The 25,818-nt window shown below is 37.5% G+C and overlaps 1 protein-coding gene across 1 annotated transcript in view; it reads left to right on the forward strand.

Annotated features, from left to right (window-relative positions):
* Positions 1-25,818, forward strand: part of LOC108668798 (anoctamin-7) — a 50,162-nt gene that overhangs the window by 12,616 nt on the left and 11,728 nt on the right. Inside the window, exons 3-13 of the mRNA XM_018156050.2 lie at positions 998-1,105; positions 12,251-12,387; positions 14,557-14,725; positions 16,939-17,104; positions 18,246-18,503; positions 19,681-19,901; positions 20,725-20,817; positions 21,275-21,377; positions 22,193-22,359; positions 23,944-24,072; positions 25,524-25,614. Of these exons, the coding sequence (XP_018011539.2) occupies positions 998-1,105; positions 12,251-12,387; positions 14,557-14,725; positions 16,939-17,104; positions 18,246-18,503; positions 19,681-19,901; positions 20,725-20,817; positions 21,275-21,377; positions 22,193-22,359; positions 23,944-24,072; positions 25,524-25,614 (1,642 nt within the window). The remainder of the gene's footprint in view (positions 1-997; positions 1,106-12,250; positions 12,388-14,556; positions 14,726-16,938; positions 17,105-18,245; positions 18,504-19,680; positions 19,902-20,724; positions 20,818-21,274; positions 21,378-22,192; positions 22,360-23,943; positions 24,073-25,523; positions 25,615-25,818) is intronic.

Raw genomic sequence — 25,818 nt, forward strand, 5'->3', positions numbered from 1 at the left:
GATTTAATCATATACCCCCTAAATGCCTATTCGAATATCCCTCCGATATGTAGATTGGATGAATGATGTGTTATCTACTATATCATGAACATACCATCATATGTTCAATATTCTAACAAAATCTTGAAAATACTATCATCTGCGCTGGCGAATAATAGTTCTATCAAGTCAGGGTATTGCATACAAACGCCTAAACAGCGTCTCGAATTTCTTGTACTGCTCCGCCTCTCAGATTACATTCATTTAAGCTGCAACGATTGAATTAAAGTTTTTTATTTCGTATAATTCACTAAACGAATCGTAGAGGTGTTCAAACTAAACGTGTAAACGTATTAACACGCATAAGATAACCCCCTAACAAACCCCAGCATATATATCTATACAACACACACAACACTCATCCCCGACACTCTAGCAATATGATGTTTGCAAGATGAATGTGTACACACTAACACCCCAACATTCAAACACACCAGGATGTTGAGATGCACATACTCTAACACGTCAAACACCTCTCCCAACACTCACATCACCCACTATAACACTCAAATCACACCCTCTAGCAGTCTAGCACTTTTAACACCCTCTCTAACACTCGCAATCTAACACTCACAATACCCCCTATAATACTCATAACACCCCCTCCAACACGCATAACACCCTTCTAACACTCGCAACACCATCTTAACAATCACAACACCCCTCTTACACTCCTAACACCTCTCCAACACTCGCAACACTCTCTTAACACTCACAACACCCCCTCCAACACGCATAACACCCTTCTAACACTCGCAACACCCTCTTAACAATCACAACACCCCTCTTACACTCCTAACACCTCTCCAACACTCGCAACACCCTCTTAACAATCACAACACCCCTCTTACACTCCTAACACCCCTCTAACACTCCTAACACCCCTCCAAAACTCACAACACTCTCTTAACACTCACAACACCCCCTCCAACACTCACAACACCCCTCTAACCCCCAGGACGTGGAGGTGTTGGGGCGGCGCAGCGTGAGCTTCATGAAGCTCAGCGCGCCCTGGGCGGTGCTCATACACTTCGCTGAGGAACTCAACATGCGCGCCCCTCTGCAGGTATGGTGTGTGAGGTGTGTTCTGTGTGTGATGTGTGGTGTGTGGTGTGTGGGGTGTGTGGTGTGTGTTCTGTGTGGTGTGTGTGATGTGTGGTGTGTGTAATGTGTGGTGTGTGTTCTTTGTGTCCTGTGTGTTGTAAATGGTGTGTGGCGTGTGGTGTTTCCTATGTGGGGTGTGGGGTGTGTGGTGTGTGGGGGTGTGTCCTGTGTGGGGTGTGTGGTGTGTGGGGTGTGTGTCCTGTGTGTGGTGTGTGTAATGTGGGGTGTGTGTCCTGTGTGGGGTGTGCGGTGTGTGGGGTGTGTGTCCTGTGTGGGGTGAGTTATGTGTGGTGTGTGTCCTGTGTTGGGTGTGTGGTGTGTGGGGTGTGTCCTATGTGGCGTGTGTCCTGTGTGGGGTGTGTCATGTGTGTTGTGTGTCCTGTGTGGTGTGTATGGTGTGTTCTGTCGTGTCTATCCTGTGTGTCCAGTTTTGTGCGTGTTCTGTGTGATGTGTACGCTTTATGGTGTGTTTCATGTGCTTTTTTCCTAATTAAAAATTTTGTATTCAATTCTTTCATTAATTAATCAATATTTTTTTAATTTAAAAATATGCTTTAAATTCCAATAAATTACCGAATTTTGTTATGGAATATCGCCTCATGTTATATAATGGGCAGGGTGGCCTAGTGGTTAAAGTTCAGAGTACCAAGATTGGAGCAGAGAGGTGCGGGTTCGATCCCAGCTCTGTGCGCCAGTTTCTGGTCAGAATCGGCAAGGAGGCCGGGCGGTTAAGCACAGCATAATTGTAGCAGTGAGTTGCGAGTTCGAGACCGCAAAATGCTGTGAGTGTTCTGCGATGTTAAGAATCGGCGACAGGCCTACGGCCTAATAAACGCTGAAACCGCTATTATTTATTATTATTATTATTATTATGTGTGTGTGTTGGGGTGTGTTTTATGTGTTTTGTGTGCTTTGTTCCTAATTAATAATTTTTAATTCAATTCTTTCATTAATTATTCAAGAATTATTTTACAACATTTAAAATATGTTTTAAATCCCAATCAATTACCAAATTTTGTTATGGAATATCGGCTCAGGTTAATTGAAAGGTTGCAATCAAATTTTAAATTCATTTCTTTTCGCGCGTAGAGAAAGTTGTTATCAACATCCCACCCCCACCAGAAAATGATTGCAGCTTTAAACGTATTCCCATAAATTATGATCATACGAATTTATTTTGTCAATTTTACGAGATTTGAGTTTTTCACTTTCCCGCCTGTATTCATGTTATGTCCAGGCAATTTATGTTTTTAAATATCGAAATTTAGAAAGGAAATTGAGAAATTATCGAGTGCTATATCTGAAATCCAAAAAGAATACCAAATATATTAGATTGTAGAGTTTCTAACACTACATTATTCACCAAAACTCTGGCCACCCAAAGACGTGACGGCATTTATCTTTAACCGCCATAAGTGACGTCATTGAGAGCACTCGAGCTCTATCCCCTTATCGTAAATCGATGCGCAAATGAGAAGGTCAAATCAAAGGCTGAAGCACCAGCTTCAATATAAAAGCACCTTGATGAACGATGTCCGTTATGAATGTTGTATGAACGATGTTGGGCGTTAATTCGTCAAAAGCTATCAAATCTACGAGCTTTTACGCCACCATGCGTTATTGATATTGTGCCTGCACGAGAGGCATAAAAGTTTGCCTGCTCATGCCTGTGGCGCGTTATGATGATGTTTTTGCGTGTTGTGCAATGAATTGCAGTTATTTAGATAACTTTTAAGATTGAAAATGTTTTGCACATTCAAGTTGCAACTGAACTTGAACTGCGTTGATTTGGGGAAAGAGAGCACTATAACCAGTGGATTTTTTGGCGATAATTAGTTCATATTGGGACCTTCGTTCTAACCTGATCGTAAAAATGTACTTTTTAATCAAAATCTCACGATTTTTGCACTTATTTCTTTCACAGAAAATCTTTTTGCTAAATTTTACATTAGTGCTCTTCAAATTTTCGAAATTTTTTGTATGATCAATTTTTGTTGATACGTTTTTTCACACAATTTTCTTTTTCGTCTCACATATTAACACAGTTAAACTCAGCACAATGGACCACGAACAATAATTTATTCAAAATTGAACCTTGAAAGTAAAGACAGTGATTTAGCTTAGTCTAGTGACCGCTAAAATCTATTTCTCCTTCCTACGAAGGGTTTAATTTTAATTGGAACGATATCATTAGTTTAATTATCATTGGAAGGATATCCTTGCTTGAGCTCGCTTCATTCAAATAAAGCCAGCGCTGGCCTCAGTTGCAGCTAAATTGCACCCATCACCATAAAATGTTTCATTCCACAGCACCTGGATTTGGCTTTATATGAATAGAATGTTCATTATTTTAGGCTTCTAATTGAAGGTTTCGAATGCTGGACCACTTATCACCAATCACAATAAAACGTTTCATTTCGCAGCACCTGAATTCGACTTTGTAGCAGCTAGAATGTCAATAAATTTCAGGCTTATTATTAAATGTTCCTAATGCTGGATCACATCTCACGCCATTTAATAAAACGCTTCATTTCCACAGCACCATAATTTGATATCACATCTTATTAAGCGCTACATTGCTTGATGATTAAATGGAATTGAAGAGGTCTGTTACTTTACATCTTTAGTATCGTTTCACTTGCAAGACATAAGCTGCTTTCTTCGTTATTATACCAACACGCATAATGCTTTGTATCTTATTACTTGATTTTACTGCATTATTATAGTATTTTAGCGATCACCTCTTACTAAACATGCATTCCTGGACCTTACTCATCAGACTATATAAATTTAAAAGAAATTAAACCCGTTGAATTAAATGAGTGATAGTAGAATTGTTATATTTTTACTACGATAATCTTTTGAGGCTCCACAAGAGCCGTCTTTCATAATAGTATAAATTTGTATACTTGATATTTTGTGACTTTATTTGTAGGTAATAATATTAATATAAATTGGTGTGCAATTTCTATTGGGCATCTTTTAAATATCTTATTCCTAAGCCGCGTTTTCAAGTCTATATTATATACCAGTACGATATGACCTCAGGCATCACAAAAAAAATATTTTTTGAACGCGGAACACATAAAATATACTCAAACTTGTGTTGCAACGAATTATATTTTTTTTTCGAAATAACGCTTTCGAATCATCGAAAGTTTTAAATGTTCGTTAAATTGCTATTACTGGCATTTTTTGTAACCATTACTGAAAGTCATTGCATTCGTGTACTTCTCCAGACATCGAAATCCGTTTCCGCGAATGTTTTGATGAAGTTACAGTATATGTTTTTGCGTGACACCGTCATTCCGAATTTCGAAATGATCAATAATGTCTTCGTACTTAGTTTATACCAGATCCCTCTAAACAAAATGATTCACGAAATAATGCATTTTAAAGCTGACTATTCGATGCACTGATATTTCAACTTAATTTTCAAAGCAGGCAATAAGAGACGACATCGCATGCATATAGACTCATATAAATTAAATCATCGATGGCCTCCAATAAACTTCTTATGAACTCACCATCCTCGGGATTTATCGGTGTATCATCGTCGATTTATGTTACAAGTGGCCATTATTCGATAACCCGCCTATAATTTGCCATAACCACTATATTAACCATGGCCCTGCCATTCATAATTCTCTGGAATTTAGGGTAATGTATTTAAAGCGGATACGCTGAAGGAGCGCACGCAGCAGTATATTCAAGCCTGCAGGTCGTCGGGATATTCGTGCCCTCGAATAGTGGAGTAACTGAGGGTAATGGTGGAGTGATCGGGTAACCGAAGGTAATAGTGGTGACCGAGTAATCAAGAGAAATGATTTAGTTATCGAGCAGCCGAGGGAAATAATTGCTTCTTATTAACATTTAACGACGCGTAAAGATAAATTGTTTCTTGTGCAGATCAGACCTACAGCGGATGATAAGATAGTGTTACAGGTGCGCAGTGTTCTTGTTATCTTATACATGTTTTGAATGCTTCTCCCTCAACTTTATTTAAGTAGAATATCATGCAAATTTTAATTGTTTAAACCCATGCAATTCGTATCAACGTCTGAATGAGCGTGAATTATTTAAATGATGCATTCATTCAAATAATTTCGATGAAATATCTTATAATCAATTAAATTATTACAATTAATCGAACAATTACAATCAATCAAATAAATACAATCGATTAAATAATTACAATCAAACAAATAATCATAATCAATCAATAATTACAATCAATTAAATTGTTTTTATAGTACTTTTGTATCAATTAAAAATTATAAATGAGTGCTTCCTCGCTTTTACGACCATGAATGTATATCTGCTTCAATTTCCGTTTAAATAAAATAAAATAACCAACAAACCTTTTCCTTTAATGTTAATAGCTCAAGAAAGTTTAATTGACTGATCGAAATGAAATCATATACACGTTGTATGTCTGCTTGTTGAGATCGTAATAACCTTTACCTACACTCTTCCGATGGAAATATGTTTCAAAAATTTTTAATTATAATTATCGTATTTACCACCTTACCCTTCCAGCTCCCGCATCATTTGACGCCTATTGCGATGCACCGCGATGGTTGTCATATCATTAATATATTAATAATAATAATGATTAAGTTCATTGCAATGCAATGACTTTTAAACAGTGTTCTTAATTATTAATTAGAGTTTCTCTTCGAGCTTTCAACTCAAATAATATGTCAGTTAAAGTGACGGAAAATAAGTTGAAATTTTCATCGTGGTTTGATTTGATTATGAGAATACATGTCAGGTTATCAATTCTAATCGAATTGCCGTTGCTAATTGAAAATTGAACGATGCCATTTTTGATCATCACAATCATCCGAAAGCTGTACATACCGACAAACAATCGTTCGTGATTAATTGAATATATTTTTAAAATATTATACACAACTTGTGCATTTCAATATACGTATGAAGCATATAGTAATATAAATATAAATAGCGATTATCCTGAGTTTGATCAATACAAGGACAATAGATCGCAGGTGCATCAACGACGTCAACCTGACACCTCCCTTACCACCCTGCCGACCAGGCCTTCAACCGTGCTTTCTGTGTAACATTCATCAACCTTGTCAACCATTTATTGGTTAATGAGAAGCTTTCTGTGTAACATTCATCAACCTTGTCAACATTTATTGTTAATGAGAAGCTTTCTGTGTAACATTCATCAACCTTGTCGACCAATTATTGGTTAATGAGATCAAGCTTTTTGTGTAACATTCAACTTAGTCAACCATTTATGACTTAATGAGATAAGGCTCTCTGTGTAACATTCATCAACCTTGTCAACCATTTATTGGTTAATGAGAAGCTTTCTGTGTTACATCCATCATCCTTATACACTGTATATTCGTTGCTGAGATCGAACTTCTTGTGTTAATTTTCAATATAATTAACCATTTATTCATTTATGAGATTGGACTTTCTGTTTCACATTTACTCACCTCATTAACCCGTTATTCGTTACTCAGATGTCCGTGTTTGTTAACTTGTCTTCCGTATTCATACGGAATAGTGACTTTTCGTACAATGATTTTTCTCTGATAACATATAATAAAATATTTTTATATTTTAGCTTCTTATAACACCTATGTTTGGATCTTATTATCTATTATATCTACTTGTTATTGTATAACTTGTTTCATGTGATATTATCTACATAAGTTTTTTAAATATTAAGTTATACGTGTCAATTGTGATTTTGGTAAAAATTCTGGAAAGTTTTTCTTCCTGCAATAATCTATAAAATCTATATATACATATAAATAAAATTGTAATATTATGTAAAAAATACAGAATATCAGCTACGTGTATTCTATACATAATATTCTATGCATATTTTGATCTAATATTTTAAGGGACTTTTTCCAAACATCAATTAAAATATTTACTTTATAAATATTTTAATTTATTTTTGGAATAAAAAGATGGCTATAGATAGGAAAAATTATCAAGTCATTTGTCCTCATCCCGTTTCACATCCTTATCGTCATCCCGTTTCACATCCTTATCCTCATCCCGTTTCACATCCTTATCCTCATCCCGTTTCACATCCTTATCCTCATCCCGTTTCGGATCCTTATCTTCTTATCTATCCTATTCTGCCGTTGGTCGGAATCTCTGTCACAAGGCCAGGGGATTCAAAATAAAAACAGGCTCTTCTATAAACTCAGATAAATTACTGAGATATTTTCCCGATATATGGCGATGCACTTTTTGCACTTTTGTGGGTCATCCTGACCCAGTTGTGTCCGGAAAAATGATGTTTCAGTGCTACCTTCGCCGCCCGTTCGTGCAGTGGTGGAGAATTTGCACAATATGACTAATAGATTTTTCTGAGGGCAAGTTAAACTTCACAAATGATGACTATAGCGCATAAGTAAGTTGAGATTTTATATTAACTTATTGCTTACTTTCTCATCATTTCACATAAAATCAATTTTAAATCTTGAATTCCTACTTCATTATTACGGGAAAAGTTCGCACGCGAATTGAAGCCAAATCGGTCGAAGATTCGCTTCCCTTTTTTCCTGTGTTTTCAAGTGTTATTGAAAATGTATAGAAAATCAGAGGAATAATGAAAATTATGTTTGGAATTTTTATAATAAAGTTTTATTTTTATTTTTAATAAAGTTTTATTTTGAGCATTTCAAGAGAAAGTGTCGAGCGTCAGGGCATTGGTATGCGCAGCTGTCTGGGGTTTCATCAACTACAAGGCACTTTTGTTAGTTTTCCAATTAAGAAAGTTTTATAATTATAATTAAATTCTGTTGTCTCCCCAGTGAAACTTGAGAGTCCGGGGCACGATCGCCGGAGAAATATGCGATTGCGGCCCGATATCCTGCAAACTTTAGAGCTTCTAAAGTTATTCTAATTTCTTTTTATTTATTTGGCTGGTAATTCTTTTAAAATACTTTCTCTTTTTTTAAATTACCAATTTTACGTTATTACTGGGCACAGACATTAATCTAAGAAATTAATTTTTAGCATCCGCCTAGTGAGGAAATACATTGTTGCCTCATCTGTTTTTTTATTTTTTTTGAAGTTATTATATAGATTTTAAAAGTTTTACTCAAAAACATGTTCCTTAAAAAGGTGATCATCAGCTTGATATAAAGAAATAATAAAATTTGTGACTTGAATCTCATAATTTTTGAATTTTTTATAATTTTCACTGTGAACAAAATCATTCGCGCGAAATTGGTAAACAATTTGTTGTTGTGCGCAGCTGGATATTTATGGAACTCATTATATTCCAATTTGCAAGGAATCGAATTTGAATCAAATCAGATTCCTTGCAAATTGGAATTTAATGCATTCTCTGGTCATTATTCGTACGTGTTTCAATAAGAAAATTCTGCCATCTAATGCTAATTTATGGAATTTTGAACGAACGTCGGTGACTTTTTCCATAAATTCTGTGACTCGTTTTTGAAAAAAAACGTCGTTTTTTTAACAAACAAACATCGTTTTTTTGAACAAACAAACATCGTTTTTTAAACAAACAAACTTTGTTTTTTGAACAAACAAACGTCATTTTTTGAACAAACGTCGGTGTCGTTTCATTCGAGTTTCTTTCGTTGTAACGCCCAAATATCTTTGATTCTTTGCCATGGAATGATTTATTTTACTCTTGTCTGCCGCTTTTAAAAAATCTCACGGAGAAGATTTTTCATTTTCTCCTGCCGCACATGTAATTCATGTACAGAACTAATTCCGCGCACAATTTCGCGTAAATTTAATTTTAATGCTTCATTTAAATCCTCCATTCACTGTAGGATCTCGCATCGCTGACGTAAACACTAAGTCCTGTAAATAATAATCGTTAACCTGGAGACTAGAATCCATCCTCATCGTTTGAAATCAAGCATCGATTTCACGTTGGCTCTAACCTCCTGAAATATTTAGGATTCCTTACGGGGTCTTTCCTTTAAATTACCTTATAAACATATCAAATAAAATATATACATATTTTAAATTACTTTACGTTAAGTTCCCAAAAATTATTGTTATGCATGAAAACTTTATCTAAATTCACCGTATATCCTATTGAGATTTGCACAGCACATACGATATGTTTCCCTTTGCACAGCCTATGTCTCTGGTCTGCACCGAACCTGCTCTGCACAATAGCGGCGCACGCACAAAAATTTTATTTGTAAACACGATTAAAAATGTTTACTGGCCTATATCTTGGTGGATTTTCGTGTTACCTGAATGGACACTTGTGTTGTCTATGTAAATATATGTGCTCGAGCTCGTAATTAGTGTGTTGCCTCACTTTTCACACACTAGCCTCACTCTCGGTAATTAACTTTCCTCCTCAACTCTTCAATGCGTACAAATTATTTAAAAAAATTGTCTAGATGTTTTATGCAGAAAATTATTTAAAATCAATATGTTTTCAACGGACTCGTAAATACCTCTCATCTATATGATATTCTGTGCAGGCTACAAGAACTTCATATGATGATTCAAGTTCTAGGTTGATAATAATAATCCCTATTGTCGCTTTTACATGCTGTTAACAGTAACACATTTTCGTTTGTTGAAATCCGAGATAAGTTTCAACATTAACACATTTTCGATTGTTGAAATCCGAGATAAGTTCAACGAGTCTCTGTAACTTTCAAAACGAAATATTATTTAAATATCACATTCATAAATACATTAACGCTGATTTGGTTTATTGTATTTTTTTAAATAATGAATTTTTATGCAAACACAACAAACATGACATTTATGTTTTAGTTTTGTCATTGTTAGAAGTCCCATGCAATTGATAAGGTAAACGCTGCAATAAAATAGAATTTATTTCATGTATTCCAATGGAGCGTTGCAATTATTTCTTTTGAGTGTTGCTTTTTGTTTCAGCAATTGTGAAAAATATTGGATTTAAAAATGAAATTTCATCCAAGATTCATCAAATAACTTTCGTCGTTAATGAGCAACTTGGGAGCCAGAGTTATGGTTTCTTCTCGTTAATTGTGCTGTAGCGTTGAGCCTATATTTTATAATAGTTATTTTCAAATTCTTCAATGTTTATTTGGCGCATAATAAAGCCTTTACTCCTCCGCCATTATCTTGGTCGGCTAACGGGCGGTGCCCATAGTACCGAAATGTCTATACCAGTAATCTGTTCAAAATTTAACGACACTTAGCATGTTTATTTTATCATTGAAGGTGGAAGTGGCTTAACAATATGTCAACAATATGTTCTCTGCTGTTGCATGTGCTCCGAAAATTTTGTACAACGATGACTGATGAAAACCACCACGCGGTGACTGATGGAAATACACCTTATAAAATAATTGTTCAATAACTTGTTGATCTAAGTAAAGTAAAGATATAAGTTTGTACTGAATTTATATTTTTAACAGTTTAAATATTTATCGCGTCATCCTTTGGCTTGCACCCAGTTCCCAATTTAAACACTAAATGAAGAAATATGGTATCAGATAATGATTTTTTTTGCTATTTCAGAATTTCACGATGCACCTGCAAATGCTCTTATTGATGACAACAATGATTTTTTAATGAGCTTTTATCTCGTAACTTTGACTCCTGTAGAGAGTGTCTCGAATTTATAATTTTCCGCGTTAAAAAAATCCCCGGACCCACTCTTGTCTCATTAACAATTCGATTTATAACTCGAATTCCATAGTTTATTTTTATAAATGTAAAACATCATATAATATAATACAACTGTAAACTAATTCAAATCTTATTCCAAGCAGCGGTTCATACTTTTATTCTTTTACTATCTCGACTGAGGCTTCCTTCTTTTTTTCGTGTCCTCAGTGTGGCCAGACGAAAATGTGGCCAAAAATGTGAGGCAAAAACCTTTAAATAAATTTCAGCTCCTCAAAAGAGGCCTTAGGCGCTGAAGACGATGATTCAGCTTGGAGCGAGCACTTTGGGCGTTCAAAATATTTAATGCATTTCTTCTTGTTAAATCTCCACTTAGGTTCACTCGAAAAAATACAGAACTGCGGATTTGAAATTGCTGGAAAATGCTCTTTACGTCCGTTTTAAATTTAAGCATCACGCTTTCATAAAATGAGTTATAAAAACAACTTATTCAACTTGAGGACTACCATATTACTTTAAAAACTTCCATTTGGATTCATGCCAGTTTTTTAATTCATTCCAGCCAACACGTACACCATGAAATGTTATTTCCGAACCTTTTAACCTTCTAATCATTAATCTGATATTCTAAAATTCACTTTCACGACGCATTAAAATGCCTCGATACGAGGTATTTCAAAATTGAATGCCTCGACGTCGATAAAATGCCTCACAGTTAATTTCCTTGCTATAACTCGAGTAAATTAGTGCCCTCGCCTTTTTATTTCTACAGATGCCGTTAAAGCAAGCTCGCTGTACTATTAAAGCTATCAAGCATCAGAACATATTTATTTTGATTGATTTTTTGACTCCAGCAATCGCATGTTTTTTCCCTTCCCTAATACAAGAACAATTTCGTTGATGTTCTTAACAATTTTTACTTTAGTAGAATTCCACCCTGAAGAAAAGTGTAAAATTGCAATTACTCCGCAGGCGATTAAACATGCTATTTTTCTCGTTCGTATGCTTTTAAATTAATATTTTCTTTGGTATTAAACCTTGTACAAACCGCATTAATGAATTGGCTTTAAAAACACCCAAACAGTCTCGCTCTTATGCCTTTAAATATATGTATTTTTTCTTTGGTACCAAGCCTTGTACAAGCCACAATAATGAATTGGCTTTACAAACAACCAAACAGTTTCGTTCGTGGATGCTGGTAAATGTATATTTTCTTTAGTATCCCACACTGACTGCAAAACTTCAAAACTAAAATGGCTTTTCAGGCACCCAAACAGTTCGTTCGTATGCTTTTAAATGTATTTTTTCTTTTGCACCAAGCCTTGTACAAGCCACAATAATGAATTGACTTTCCAAACACCCAAAAAGTTACGTTCTTATGCTTTTAAGTGCATTTTTTCTTTGGTGTTCCACCCTGGGAAAAGCAAATTAAGTGTTTTTACTAGGTTTAAATTGAATAATGTTGAATAAGAATATGGGTTCACAGGCGCACAACAACCCTGCGACGAACTGGAGCGAAGACCTGTTGCGACGGCTGCGGCTGCCTAACCTCATGTCGCAGGAGGTGCCCAACAAGCCCCTCGACTACTTCACCTGCGCCTTCAAGAAGAGCAAGATCGACCGGTGAGGCCTGGTTTTTAGCCTAAAACACTGCCGAAAATGACCAAAAAACACCTCGAAAAACTACCATAAAATAATGCTTGAAAAATGATCATAAAACACTGTTCGAAAAATGCCCATAAAACACTGTTCGAAAAATGACCTTGAAACACTTTGAAATATGATAAAAAAACACTGCTCGAAAAATGATCATAAAACACTGCTCGAAAAATGATCATAAAACACTGTTCAAAAAATTACCATTAAACATTGTTCGAAAAATGAACACTTCGAAAAATGACCGTAAAACACTTTGAAAAATTACCATAAAACACTGCTCGAAATATGACAGTAAAACACTTTGAAAAATGGCCACAAAACACCGTTCGAAAAATGACCATAAAACGATCTTATGCCGGCATTCCAGTGATCGGCCGGCATGTGAAAAAATAACACCCCGTGTCGCCTTTTTTTCAAATTAACAGTAAATACTTGTACTGCATTTGAAAAAAACTGCGAAACCGTTTATTTTTACGGGGAGGCCGGTCACTAGAACGTTGTCAGACTGTTTTTGCACATTTATTTCTAACAGTGATATAGCTCTTCATTGACGAATGCTATTGTTGTAACGAACTCCTTATTTGTGACGAACTAATTAGTGGTGAACTCTCTATAGTAACGAACGGTTTACAATGCTTGAACTATCATCTCTTTATATAGTGAGATATATAAAGAGATATGTTTATTATATATATATATATTTTTATCCAACAATCCAAGTTTGTTTGCAGTAGTATTTATTCTTTAAGGTGCCTGTACACAGGGATAGTACTAGCCTAATAATGTTATATATATATAACATTATTCTTTTTGAGCTGGTAAACATGATGTAGTTAATCTGCAATAATACCCAGATTCGTAATCTACACCCCAAAAAACATATAATTAAAAAAAAAACACCCTTTTTTTTGGATGTAGTTAATCTGCAATAATACCATATAGTGATTAAGTGGTTTCGATGCTTGCACTGTAAGCTCTTTATTAACTACTTTTCACAGAATTTTATGCTGTTATTTATGCTTTTTTTATGCTGTTATTTATAGTTTTTAAATGGGAAACTTTGATTTCGCTTTGGATCGTAATCAATACCTGTGACCAGAAGCGTTTCTTTGAAAATCTCATTTGACGGGTATAAAACTGAAGAATTTTTAGATCCCGTTTTGATAGATTTTGACGTCAGCAATATCAACTTCTGAACTTGGGACTTGCAGAGTAGTTATTTGAAGCATTGTACAATGTATAATATAGACTCAACGGATGAACAGTATAGTCAGCCTAAATATACCTCTAAAAACAACATCTGCACGCGTGTTAATAAGATATATACTTGTCATAGATATGAGTTTTGAGCTGGTAAACATGGCTCATACATGTTAAATCGCTGTAACTCTAATTACCACTAATTTTTATAGCGACATATAAGTAGCCCAAACTCCATCCAACTTAATAATCATTTACTTGGATACCAGGATCGTGCATTAAATCCTAATTAAGCTGTGATATATGCGGTCTGTAAGTCTATACTACGTGAGGGCAAGATTAGATAGACAATATATCTCCTTTATCTCAGGCATCACTTTCGTATCTTCCTTATCGGGCATCACTGTCGTGCGAATCTGTCACAGTCTCACCCATGCAGCGTAAAATAAATATGATTTCAGAGTACCCGTGCCACAAGGCTTTCATGTGATAACATTATTCTTTTCTGCCGGTAATACTGCAGTCTCCATGCCCACCTATACATTATTGCAGTGCAGCCTACTGGCCTCCACCTCATCCTAACCTCTTCCACATCCCACTTATACCTAAACTACCGTATTAACTCTCAAATCCCACACCCTCATATATCTACACACCCCATGTCTCCCACACCAACACACCCATACCCACACCACCAACTACAGGATAACCGTGCATCCTAACCCACACTACCACCCATACCCACACACCCCATACCCACACTCCCACCCATATACCCACACTCCCACCCTAACCCACACTACCACCCATACCCATACTACCACCCATATACCCACACTCCCACCCATACCCACACTCTCACCCATACCCACACACCCCTACCCACAAATACCCACCATATCTACCCACTCAAATCCACATATCCGTGCCCAGGTTCCTAGGTTCTGGTCACGAGGCTACGTACTTCAGCAACACGCAGCGCTCGCGCATCGTCTACGAGATCCTTTCTACGGCCGCGTTCGGCAAGCGCAAGAAGGGAGAGATCGGCGTCGACAGGCTGGTTGAAGAGGGGGTGTATTCCGCTGCGTACCCTCTGCACGATGTGAGGGCGGGAGGGGTGTGTGGTGTGAGGGGTGTGTGGTGTGAGGGGTGTGTGGTGTGAGGGGTGTTAGGTGTGAGGGGTGTGTGGTGTGAGGGGTGTGTGGTGTGAGGGGTGTGTGGTGTGAGGGGTGTTAGGTGTGAGGGGTGTTAGGTGTGAGGGGTGTTAGGTGTGAGGGGTGTTAGGTGTGAGGGGTGTGTGGAGGGTGTGTGGTGTGAGGGGTGTTAGGTGTGAGGGGTGTTAGTTGTGAGGGGTGTTAGGTGTGAGGGGTGTTAGGTGTGAGGGGTGTGTGGTGTGAGGGGTGTGTGGTGTGAGGGGTGTTAGGTGTGAGGGGTGTTAGGTGTGAGGGGTGTGTGGTGTGAGGGGTGTATGGTGTGAGGGGTGTTAGGTGTGAGGGGTGTTATTAGGTGTGAGGGGTGTTTGGTGTGAAAATGTTTGGCGTGAAGGTGTTTGGTGGTCTTCACAAAAAACTTCCTGAGCCACGAGAGGTACGTGGTGTGAGGGGTGCATGATTTTGGTTATGAGGAATAGATGATGAGGTGATGTAAATGATGTGTGATGTCAGGGGTGTGTAATTTTAGAGATGTGTACCCTGCATAATGTGTTGTAAGTATGTATGTATCCATCATTTACGATGTATAGAAAAATTCTATTCTAATTTGATACCAACTTAGGAAGATTGAATCAGTAGGAAATAGTTTCACGAAGATAACGGGTTCTACGGCGCTCCTCAGATGAAACGTTTCCTGTATTGCTTTCATTTCCATCACTGTGTTTTCGTGTTCTTGCAGTTTATATTTGACTCATAAATATACAACGATATTAAATAAATATACGATGATATTATATATAAATAACGAAAATAAAAATCCGAGAATATCCACGTTTCTGGAATTGGTCCAGATCTATGGATTTTGTAAATGAGGCTGTCAACTAAAGGAATCCATAAAACCGGAAATTACGATTCCAAAATCAACGACTTTCACAATTATTTTACACAAAAGCAAAATAATTTTACACATAAAGACACAATTATTTTACACTTAAGGATGCCTAATCAAGCTGCGACCGCCATCGTAATGCTTGTCCATACGTTGGCTCAATGCACATTCAATACCCGAAGTCACCTCCCGAAGCAATGCCGATATCTGGAATTTCGGAATAGCTGCTCAGCTCCCTGAACCTTGCAGGCTTATTTTATTGGCCAGTTGTTTGGACGCCCGTCTGGCGGCGCTGATTCAGCTCTGTTGATTAATAAGGGTGTCTGGAGTCTGATGCCGGCAACGCACGGTTGCAGCACTGTCTTATTGAAAGGATTTGGGTGCGTGATTGCTTTCTGTTCTCAAATAACAAGGATTTGGATGCGGGATTGCTTTCTGTTCTCGCATAACAAGGATTTGGGTGTGTGGTGGCTCTCTGTTCTCGCATAACAAGGATTTGGGTGTGTGGTGGCTCTCTGTTCTCAAATAAAAAGGATTAAGGTGGGTAATTGCTTAATGTTCTCACTGAACAAAGATTTTGGTGTGTGGTTGCTAAACGCGATGAAGGAACGTTATAGCGAATATAGTTTGTTGGTGCAGAGAGAAAAGCCGCGATATAATATAGAGGAATGTCTTGAAATTTCGAAAACCGTGGCTGTAAGAAAAACTTCGTAGGATCGTAAATAATCGAGAAGTGGATGTAAAGACGTGAATTAATGAGAAGGAAGACCAAAAACACAGTGAATATCTTTGTTATGAGACTCGTTCCAAGTTTCTTAAAGCCGTCTCAGTTATTCAACGTTCAACGTTTGCAAACGTGCTGAATAAAGAAACTTTTAAATTATTGAATTTCTGAAAAACTGTAAATCTCCTTCTAATGATCTTACCGTAGCATTCATCGATGTTTTATGTTTGAATGAAGTGTAAGACTGATGAACATGTTTGATATGTATGAATGAAAAGTATGTTTGCTATGTCTGAATAATAAGTATGAAGATAGGGAATGAACATGATGAACAACCTATATAGATGAGTAGTAGCAACTTAGCAACAAGTATGAATCTATAATAACATATTACTTTACTCTCCCTATCTTCCCATCAAGGGTACGTACGAACTGCCACTCAACTATGATTAACGTTATTAAAATGACCTACAAAAACAATTTAGACCAATATTAGCAACTTATATTACTCCCGAATAACATGTTACTTTATTCCCCACTCCTCCCCCAAGGGTACGTACGAACTTCCCCCGAATTTTGAGGACCCTCGCCTGCTGAATCCCCGCCAGGTGCTCTATCACTACTGGGCTCGGTGGGGGCGATGGTACAAGTACCAACCACTCGACCACATACGCGAGTACTTCGGCGAGAAGATCGGCATATACTTCGCCTGGCTCGGTGCGTGCGATGGTTAACCATTCCAGTATGTAATGGTTAGCCATTCCTGCGTGTGACGGTTAACCATTCCTGTATGTATAATGGTAAGCCATTCCTGCCGCACCCTGGCAAACGATGTTGAATCAACTTTAAAATGAACGTTTTCATTTGATTGAATTAACGTTGATTAAACGGTGTTTCAACGTCGTTTGCCTGGTGGATGAGTGGGATAGTTAGTCATTCCTGCGTTGGATAGCTAGCCATTAGTGCGTGCAGATGGTTAGCTACTCGTGTATATAACAATCCTGTTGATAATCCTGTATTAACACTGAGATGGAGTTAATGTAACATAAAAGATTCGTTAAATATGATTGTTGTAGAGACTAGTTTGGCAGCCGTGTTCAAAGGGACTAATTTTCGTATGATTCATTACTCTACGTTCGATTAAAGTAGTGTTAAGTCTCCAACTTGATCCACGTATTCGATGATGCGCATATCATTGCTTCGTATCATTTAATTTCTTCGATCATTCTATGATGTGTACACATACGGCATCGTATCATCGGCGTGCTTGAAATTCAAGCACTCCGATGATACGATGCCGTATCATCGGAGTCCTTGAAATTCAAGTTTTTTGTACCATAACTTAAATCTTCTCAATAATTCTTGTCGGTTGTCCATTGTTCATAGAGTGACATACTCATACTGGGTTGACTGAGCACGTCAATATTCATCTTTCAACCTATATTTCTCAGATATCATCAGCTGTTTAGTGATTCAACCTTTCTTTTCCGTCTTGATTTATACATCTGCTGCAGATGTCACTGCAGCAGCTATTGAGACTGACCCCGAGTGGCGAATATCAACAACTATTGTGGTGCATCGAATTTTATTTGCTATGTTCATACACATCCTCATGTATTTTAACACTCACAGTTCTCCACTACGTCAATACATCGACAATACATACAGTGAAAGTTGATTGTTCCTGATGATATATACACCAGTTTTGCGTAAACCCAGCAAGACTGTCTATGTCTCCTACTAAATTCAGAAAAATTAGTGAGTTTTTGTCCAAATAGGGATGCACTTTTTGGCCTTGTGGTAGCGTAGACTTTTTTCACTTAGCGGGTGTACCATCTTAACCAGGTTCCGCCACCAGGTTTCTACACGGGGTGGCTGTTGCCGGCAGCGGTGGTGGGGCTGTTGGTGTTCTTGTATGGTCTGTTCACTATAAACCTGAACACTCCAGCCATCGAGATCTGCGAGACGCGAGGTCGCTTCAAGATGTGTCCTCTGTGTGACGAAGAACTCGGGTGTGAACACTGGGATCTCAATGACATCTGTCCCTACGCCATGATATCCTACCTTTTCGACCACCCCGGCACCGTCTTCTATGCAATTTTTATCTCATTCTGGGGTGAGAAATGTTGAAAAATAAACCCGATAATAATAGTATAATGGGTCAGCTTTCATTAGGCCTGTTGGCCTCTCACCATTTCTTTAACCGCCTAGGCACCTTGCCCAATTCGACCTCCCTCAATTCGGCACCACCAATTCCAGCCGTGGCTCTTCCGGAATTGTACTCATTGTTCCTGCTGACTGTTCTTGCTGACTATTCCTGCTGACTGTTCTCACTAACTGAACAATATTCCAGAGGTTTTCTCATAGCTTTTGGGGTTTGGCACTTTACGTTCGCAACGGCGAAACCAATGATCTCTACCATTTCTCTATTACCAACACTTTGATCTCTACCATTCAAAACTCCACTTTTAACCTACTTGAATTTTGTCGAAAATATCTGGTGCTTTTTAGGCTATTTATTTTTTGAAGTGATCTTCAACGATTATAAATTCTTCTTTAACGGTTACCTGGATATTAGACACTAAATTCCTGCCACTAACTGATTGACTGTAGTCGTATTCTTATTGCGGCTGAGGTAGGTGTGATATGACCGTTAGTGCCAGATCGTGGATATGGATCTTTGGAAATAATTCGGCATCTGCCCCAGCGTTATACCTTAGATACCAGGTGTAGTGGTCATCAAAATACTTCGCCTGTCACGGGTCAACTTCATTCATTGCATTATGTCTTTTCCAAACCAGGTTGATTATACAGAATATCCTAGCCGATTGTGTCAGCGTTAGTTACTTTCCCTGAATAATTCAGTTTGTTGCGACACTTCTTTAGATCAAATGTATAATTCTTGGTGATTACGCTATGGTGATTATCTTCATCGTTGTGATTATCTTGCTGTTTCTGACGTTTTTAAAACTATACATCATAGCTAATATTATCGTATTTCACTCCTACGTTAAGTAGCCACTCCTAACCCGTGAAAACTGAGTTACGGCAGGACACTCATTATTTAGTTGATGCTCGCTTCCCCGCAACTATTAACTGCTCCCCTAATTCTAGCCGTTTCGTTTTTAAAATTGTACTCATTTTTCCCAATGACTCTTCCCCCGATTTCAGCGGTGTCGTTTCTAGAATTGTATTCATTGTTTCCAATGACGGTTCCCCCGGTTTCAGCGGTGTCGTTTCTGGAATTTTACTAATTTTTCCCAAATTCCCAATGACTGTTCCCGCCATTCCAGCGGTGTCGTTCCTGGAATACTGGAAGCGCAAGAGCGCCTCGCTGGCGCACCACTGGGACAGCCTGGACTTCCAGGAGGAGGAGGAGCGCCCGAGGCCCGAGTTCGCGGCCAAGGCCCCAACGCTGCAAAAGAACCCCATCACCGGGGTCCGGGAGCCCTCCTTCCCCAAGAGCATCCGCACCAAGAGGATTGTGGCGGGCGTGGGGCTCATCTTTATCATGGTAAGAGGGGCGTGGGGCACATCTTTATCATGGTAAGAGGGGCGTGGGGCTCATCTTTATCATGGTAAGAGGGGCCTGGGGCTCATCTTTATCACGGTAAGAGGGGCGTGGGGCTCACCTTTATCATGGTAAGAGGGGCGTGGGGCTCATCTTTATCATGGTAAGAGGGGCGTGGGGCTCATCTTTATCATGGTAAGAGGGGCGTGGGGCTCATCTTTATCACGGTAAGAGGGGCGTGGGGCTCATCTTTATCATGGTAAGAGGTGGGGCTCATCTTTATCATGGTAAGAGGGGCGTGGGGCTCATCTTTATCATGGTAAGAGGGGCGTGGGGCTCAGCTTTATCACGGTAAGAGGGGCGAAGGGTTCAGCCGATTCCCAAAAGATTACTGTGTCATCTCATGAGGGTTGATTGATTTTGATTTGCAGGTTGTTTATCTGGTATTTGAAGGCATTAAGTTATTTTACAAATGGAGTTTTCATTTTGGTGTCATAGTTGTTTTGTTAATCATAATATTCAATTATTGTTGATTATTTATCTCTGTTAGGCGAGTAGCACCCAAATGGATTGCTAGTGGGCTATGGAGTGGCCATTATGTTATTTATTATAAATAATTAAAACGTAACGTATCATATTCAGGCTTTGAACTTATACTGAGATAAGTAAATACGCCTTTGATTTAGGTTTTTGTTGTTTGTCTGCTCCCCAAATGATACTTGTTATCTTCATCGTGGTGATTATCTCCTCTGTTCACCAGATGTCACTGGTGATTATCTTCATCGTGGTTATCTTCATCGTGGTGATTATCTCCTCTGTTCACCAGATGTCACTGGTGATTATCTTCATCGTGGCTGTGATCATCTACCGAGTGCTCGTGTCCATTCCCTTGTTCCAGAACGAGGCACTGAGGTCACAGGTACGATATGTCATCCGTTATTTTTGAATCGATCACATTTAAATTTATTATTCTTGCTTTCGCCCTTTATTGGAAATTACTATTTGCTTCTTTTCCTTTGAGGGAAATTCCCATTGACTTAACCCCATTCAAGGCAACACATTTCGCTTTAAGGAAAACTATATTGCTTTAATTCTTCTAATTTCATTTTAAGGAAAACTGTATTGCTTTAATTCTTCTTATTTCCTTTTAAGGAAAACTCTAAAGCTTTAATTCCTTTAACTTTGCTTTAAGGAAAACTTTAAGGCTTCAATATTTAATTTTGCTTTAAGGAAAACTTTAAGGCTCCAACTCTTTTAATTTCGCTTAGGGGAAAAGTAAATATGAGTTAATATTCTTTTTTGATACACATGTATTAGACTAAAATGTTTCATAAATTTTGTATTGAATTGTATTTTATTATATGAATTTTTTACAGGCACAGGCCATCTCGTCGCTCTCAGGCGCCGTAGTGAACTTCATGATCATCATGAGCATGGGACGCGTGTACACCAAACTTGCGTACAGACTCACCAACTGGGGTGAGTGTACACCAAACTTGCGTACAGACTCACCAACTGGGGTGAGTGATGCCTAACTGGCGTACAGACTCACCAACTGGGGTGAGTGATGCCTAACTGGCGTACAGACTCACCAACTGGGGTGAGTGATGCCTAACTGGCGTATAAGTTCACGAATATCATGTAAGCTTTTCGCCAGGTTTTTGTTGAATATTTTTTCATTTGTGCTCCCTGTGAATTCTATTTTTTGTGTGCTGTCCTATGCACAGAAAATGTCGCATTGTGATAAGACTTCGCAAGATGCCATGCGTTAAAATTATTGTTCATCATGCTTCTTCATGCAAATATTTACTTCATTGACTCATGGTTTAGGTTATGTCATTTAATTTGGTAACAAAACAGACTTCAATTTAATTTTATACTCCAAATTGTCTCAGTCAATTTGACCACGGTAGTAAAAATTTCCTTTCAAATTGTAAGTTTTCTCTTTAAATTTACCCAAAAGCGATCACATCATTTCCTTCTGTGAATTTCATCAGGACTTTCATTTTTCCTCACCGAACACAGACGATCACTCCTTACTGTCAGTTTCCTATAAGAAATCAACTTTTCTCCAATCAGAGATGCATCGAACCTAGACGCTAACTTCTTACTGTCAGTTTCCTATAAGAAATCAACTTTTCTCCAATCAGAGATGCACCGAACACAGACGCTCACTTCTTACTGTCAGTTTCCTGTAATAAAGTAACTTTTCTCCAATCAGAGATGCACCGAATCCAGACGCTCACTTCTTACTGTCAGTTTCCTGTATAAGAAATAAACTTTTCTCAACCCAGAGATGCACCGAACCCAGACGGAGTTCGAGGACAACCTCACGTTCAAGGTGTTCATCTTCCAGTTCGTAAACTTCTACTCGTCGATATTCTACATCGCCTTCTGCAAGGGCCGCTTTGTCGGCTACCCTGGCCACTACAAACACATCCTCGGCCTCCGCAACGAAGATGTAAGCAAATATTTCAACGAATTTCAACGATATTCGAGACATTTTTTATATTAGGAAGGAAAATTTTTATTAGAATAAGATGTTAGTGTGTGCGTGGTAAGTTTGATGTGCTTAGTAAGGATGATTACCATTCACCATTTGGACTCAATTTGCGGACTGAGCGTCAAATGCGCTTAAATGAACATTAATGGCTATAATTAATAATAGAGCAAAGCCATGCTGAAAACGAGCATATTTCGAAAGAGATTTAACCAATGATGTGAAATTGATGTGTTAAAAAGAAATTTCCTTTATTCCCGTGTTCTTTTACATTGTAAATTCGAGGTCGCTAATGAAGAAACTGTATAGTTTGAGGGACTATCAAGAAGTTAGCGTTGCATTATATTGTATGTGGCGTTAAGTTTCCAACTGTTATTTACATTCATTTAAAGTTTTTGATCATACGTAAATGACCAAATTATCTCACTGATACCGATACTATCAATAATAAGCAACACATACCGAAACTATAAGCAAGCTCATATTTTTTCTGATACAAATAGTTTTTATAGGCTGTCTGCATACCGCCATTCATATATGTTCATTCTTTCCGTAATTTTACTGATTTCGTCTCGACATAAGACGGAGACAATGTTTAGAATTAAATTACCTTTGCTTACAGACAAGTAATTCTATAATTTATTGCTTCGTCGAAACAGTATAAAAGGTCTCATTATTTCACAAACCAATAATTTCTATTTGTCAAGAAAGTCAGAATTTTTATACCTCACTTTATCTTTCAATCAATTCATAATGTCCTCGTAAAGTCATATTTATATGGTAATATAATTCTCATCATAATCGGAGTGTACGATTGCTAATCAGTATTTATTTTTACATGGCATATGATGTGCAACAGCAAAAAGTCGGAATCATGTCAAAAATACAGTAATCCTTCAGTTATCTCATTTCCTACGTTTTATTACCTCGGCTGCGATAAGGTGAAATCCACGATGGGGAATTGATCGACTGATAGTATTTATTTAAGTATTTGTATTGCAACTGTCTGATATTTTACATTATTGTAATCTTAACAACCCCTTCCCACTTTCTTACTGTAGATCGAGTTCCGCGGAATGTTAAACCTGGAAAGATTTTCTCATTAATATTGGGTGAAAATCTTCAATGAAGTGAAATCCTCGTAGGTTAAGCGCGATATAGCGAGGGATCACTGATATCACTATTATGATATAAATTATTCACGATTCACTAGTAATGCAAATTGTTAGTTTACTGTTCTCAGTGCTATTAAATCACTATTATGATATAAATTGTTCACTATTCACGAGTAATGCAAATTGTTGGTTTACTGGTCGCAGTGCTATTAAATCACTATTATGATATAAATTATTCACTATTCACGAGTAATGCAAATTGTTGGTTTACTGGTCGCAGTGCTATTAAATCACTATTATGATATAAATTATTTGTTATTCGCGAGTAATGAATTGTTTGTTTACTGTTCGCAGTGCTATTAAATCACTATTATGATATAAATTATTCACTATTCACGAGTAATGCAAATTGTTTGTTTACTGCTCGCAGTGCTCGGCGGGCGGCTGTCTGATCGAGCTGGCGCAGCAGCTGGGAGTCATCATGATAGGCAAGCAGGTCGTCAACAACGCTCAGGAGATCCTGGTGCCTAAACTCAAGGCCTGGTGGCACAAGAAGAAGGTTCTTATTTTTTTTATCTTATCTCTATATTATTTTTTATCTTATTTTTTCTATTTTTATTTATTTATTTTATCTTATTTTTTATCTCTATTTTTTTTATTTTATTTTTTTAACTTAATTTTTTATTTGTTTTGTTTTATTTTTTTTTCTACATGAATCCTAATTATAATTTTTGCAATTTGAGTAAGGATATTTTTCTTAGTGACGTGGAATCGAAGTGTTCCGAATGCGATTGTTCCTCTACGATCTGCTTAGAAATTTCCGATTAATTTATTCATTTTTTTGCTAATACATTCACAAATTATACATATAATGAGGTTAAAATGTGTGCACAATCTTTAATTCATAACCCAATCACCATTGCTTTTTTGATTAAACCAACCAATTAATGATCCATGAACCAAGTTTACGATCCGCGAAAAAGTCACTATCGCAATCCACTACTCCTGTTGTAATTTCGAGTGATTGAGTTTTCTGAGTAGTGATAGGATTAATTTTTTGCTGGTTTTCTTTTCGATGGCTTCCATATGCTTTTGGTGGCATGTTGGTCTGTTTTCAGATGTTTTTTTTGTGTGACAATGTATTCGTAATTGGTCATTTCCTACGGCTTCAAAAGTATAATGAAGCTTGTCTTTAGATGTTTCTCGTAGTGTATTAATTTTTTATATACAGGTACATTTCCCTAGATTTGCATCTAAGGAATGGTTAACAATTCTATTGTGAAATTTCAAAAATGAAGATGGTAATCTTAGTTTAGAAACAAATAAACCATGAATGATATTTTGTTCTTTGTGGAATTGGACTTATTAAATTGCTCATGATTTTTCTCGTGAGGCCGTCCTATCATAAATAGTTACGAGTTCATAACTCCGTCAACCAATCACTGACATCTTTACAAGCTAAACCTACTAATCATAGACGAAAAAATATAACTCAGTACTCACTGCAGTGAGTGACAGAGAGCGCATTTTCTCGTCGACGAAAACGTGAAGTCACGGAGGGACAGACAGACGGACAGACAGACGGATGGACATGGCGAGCACAATAGTGCAATTTTTCCATAAATGAGAAAATGCGCTAAAAGCGACCGCAACGTATACTCAAACAAGTTTTTACGACCCCAGAACATTTAATCACTGCAACTACTAATTAACATTTAGTCATCGTTGAACAGCAGCACGTAATTGTTTAAGAGCTCAACATGCTGTGTGGCTTACAGGTTAACTTTATTGTTTAAGAGTTGAATGCTATGAAATACAATGCAGTGATGCCTTCAGCACCTGCTTGGCTTACAGGTTAACTTGATTGTTTATAGGAGTAGAATGCTATAAAATATAATACTTTGATGCCATTAGCTCCTGCTTGGCTTGCAGGTTAACTTGATTGTTTATAGGAGTAGAATGCTATAAAATATAATACTTTGATGTCATTAGCGCCTGCTTGGCTTGCAGGTTAACTTGAGCGGCAAGACCAGGTCCCCCTGGGAGGCAGACTACGCTCTCATCGACAACGAGGGCCTCTTCGAAGAGTACCTGGAAATGGGTGAGATTTTTCTTCCATTGTAACAAAATGATCATATTTTAAAATGAAAAATGATGATTAAAATTTTAATGACCGAAATGATCAAAATAGTAGAGAATACTATGAAATGTATTAGACAATGGTCTTTCTGTGAGACCTTATTAGGAAGAAGAATATATCCATATGGTGTTCGTAAATCAGATGCAGTTTTCATGTTTCCGTCAT

Source organism: Hyalella azteca, unplaced genomic scaffold (genome assembly GCF_000764305.2).
Source record: "Hyalella azteca isolate HAZT.00-mixed unplaced genomic scaffold, Hazt_2.0.2 contig14215, whole genome shotgun sequence".
Lineage (NCBI taxonomy): Eukaryota > Metazoa > Arthropoda > Malacostraca > Amphipoda > Hyalellidae > Hyalella > Hyalella azteca.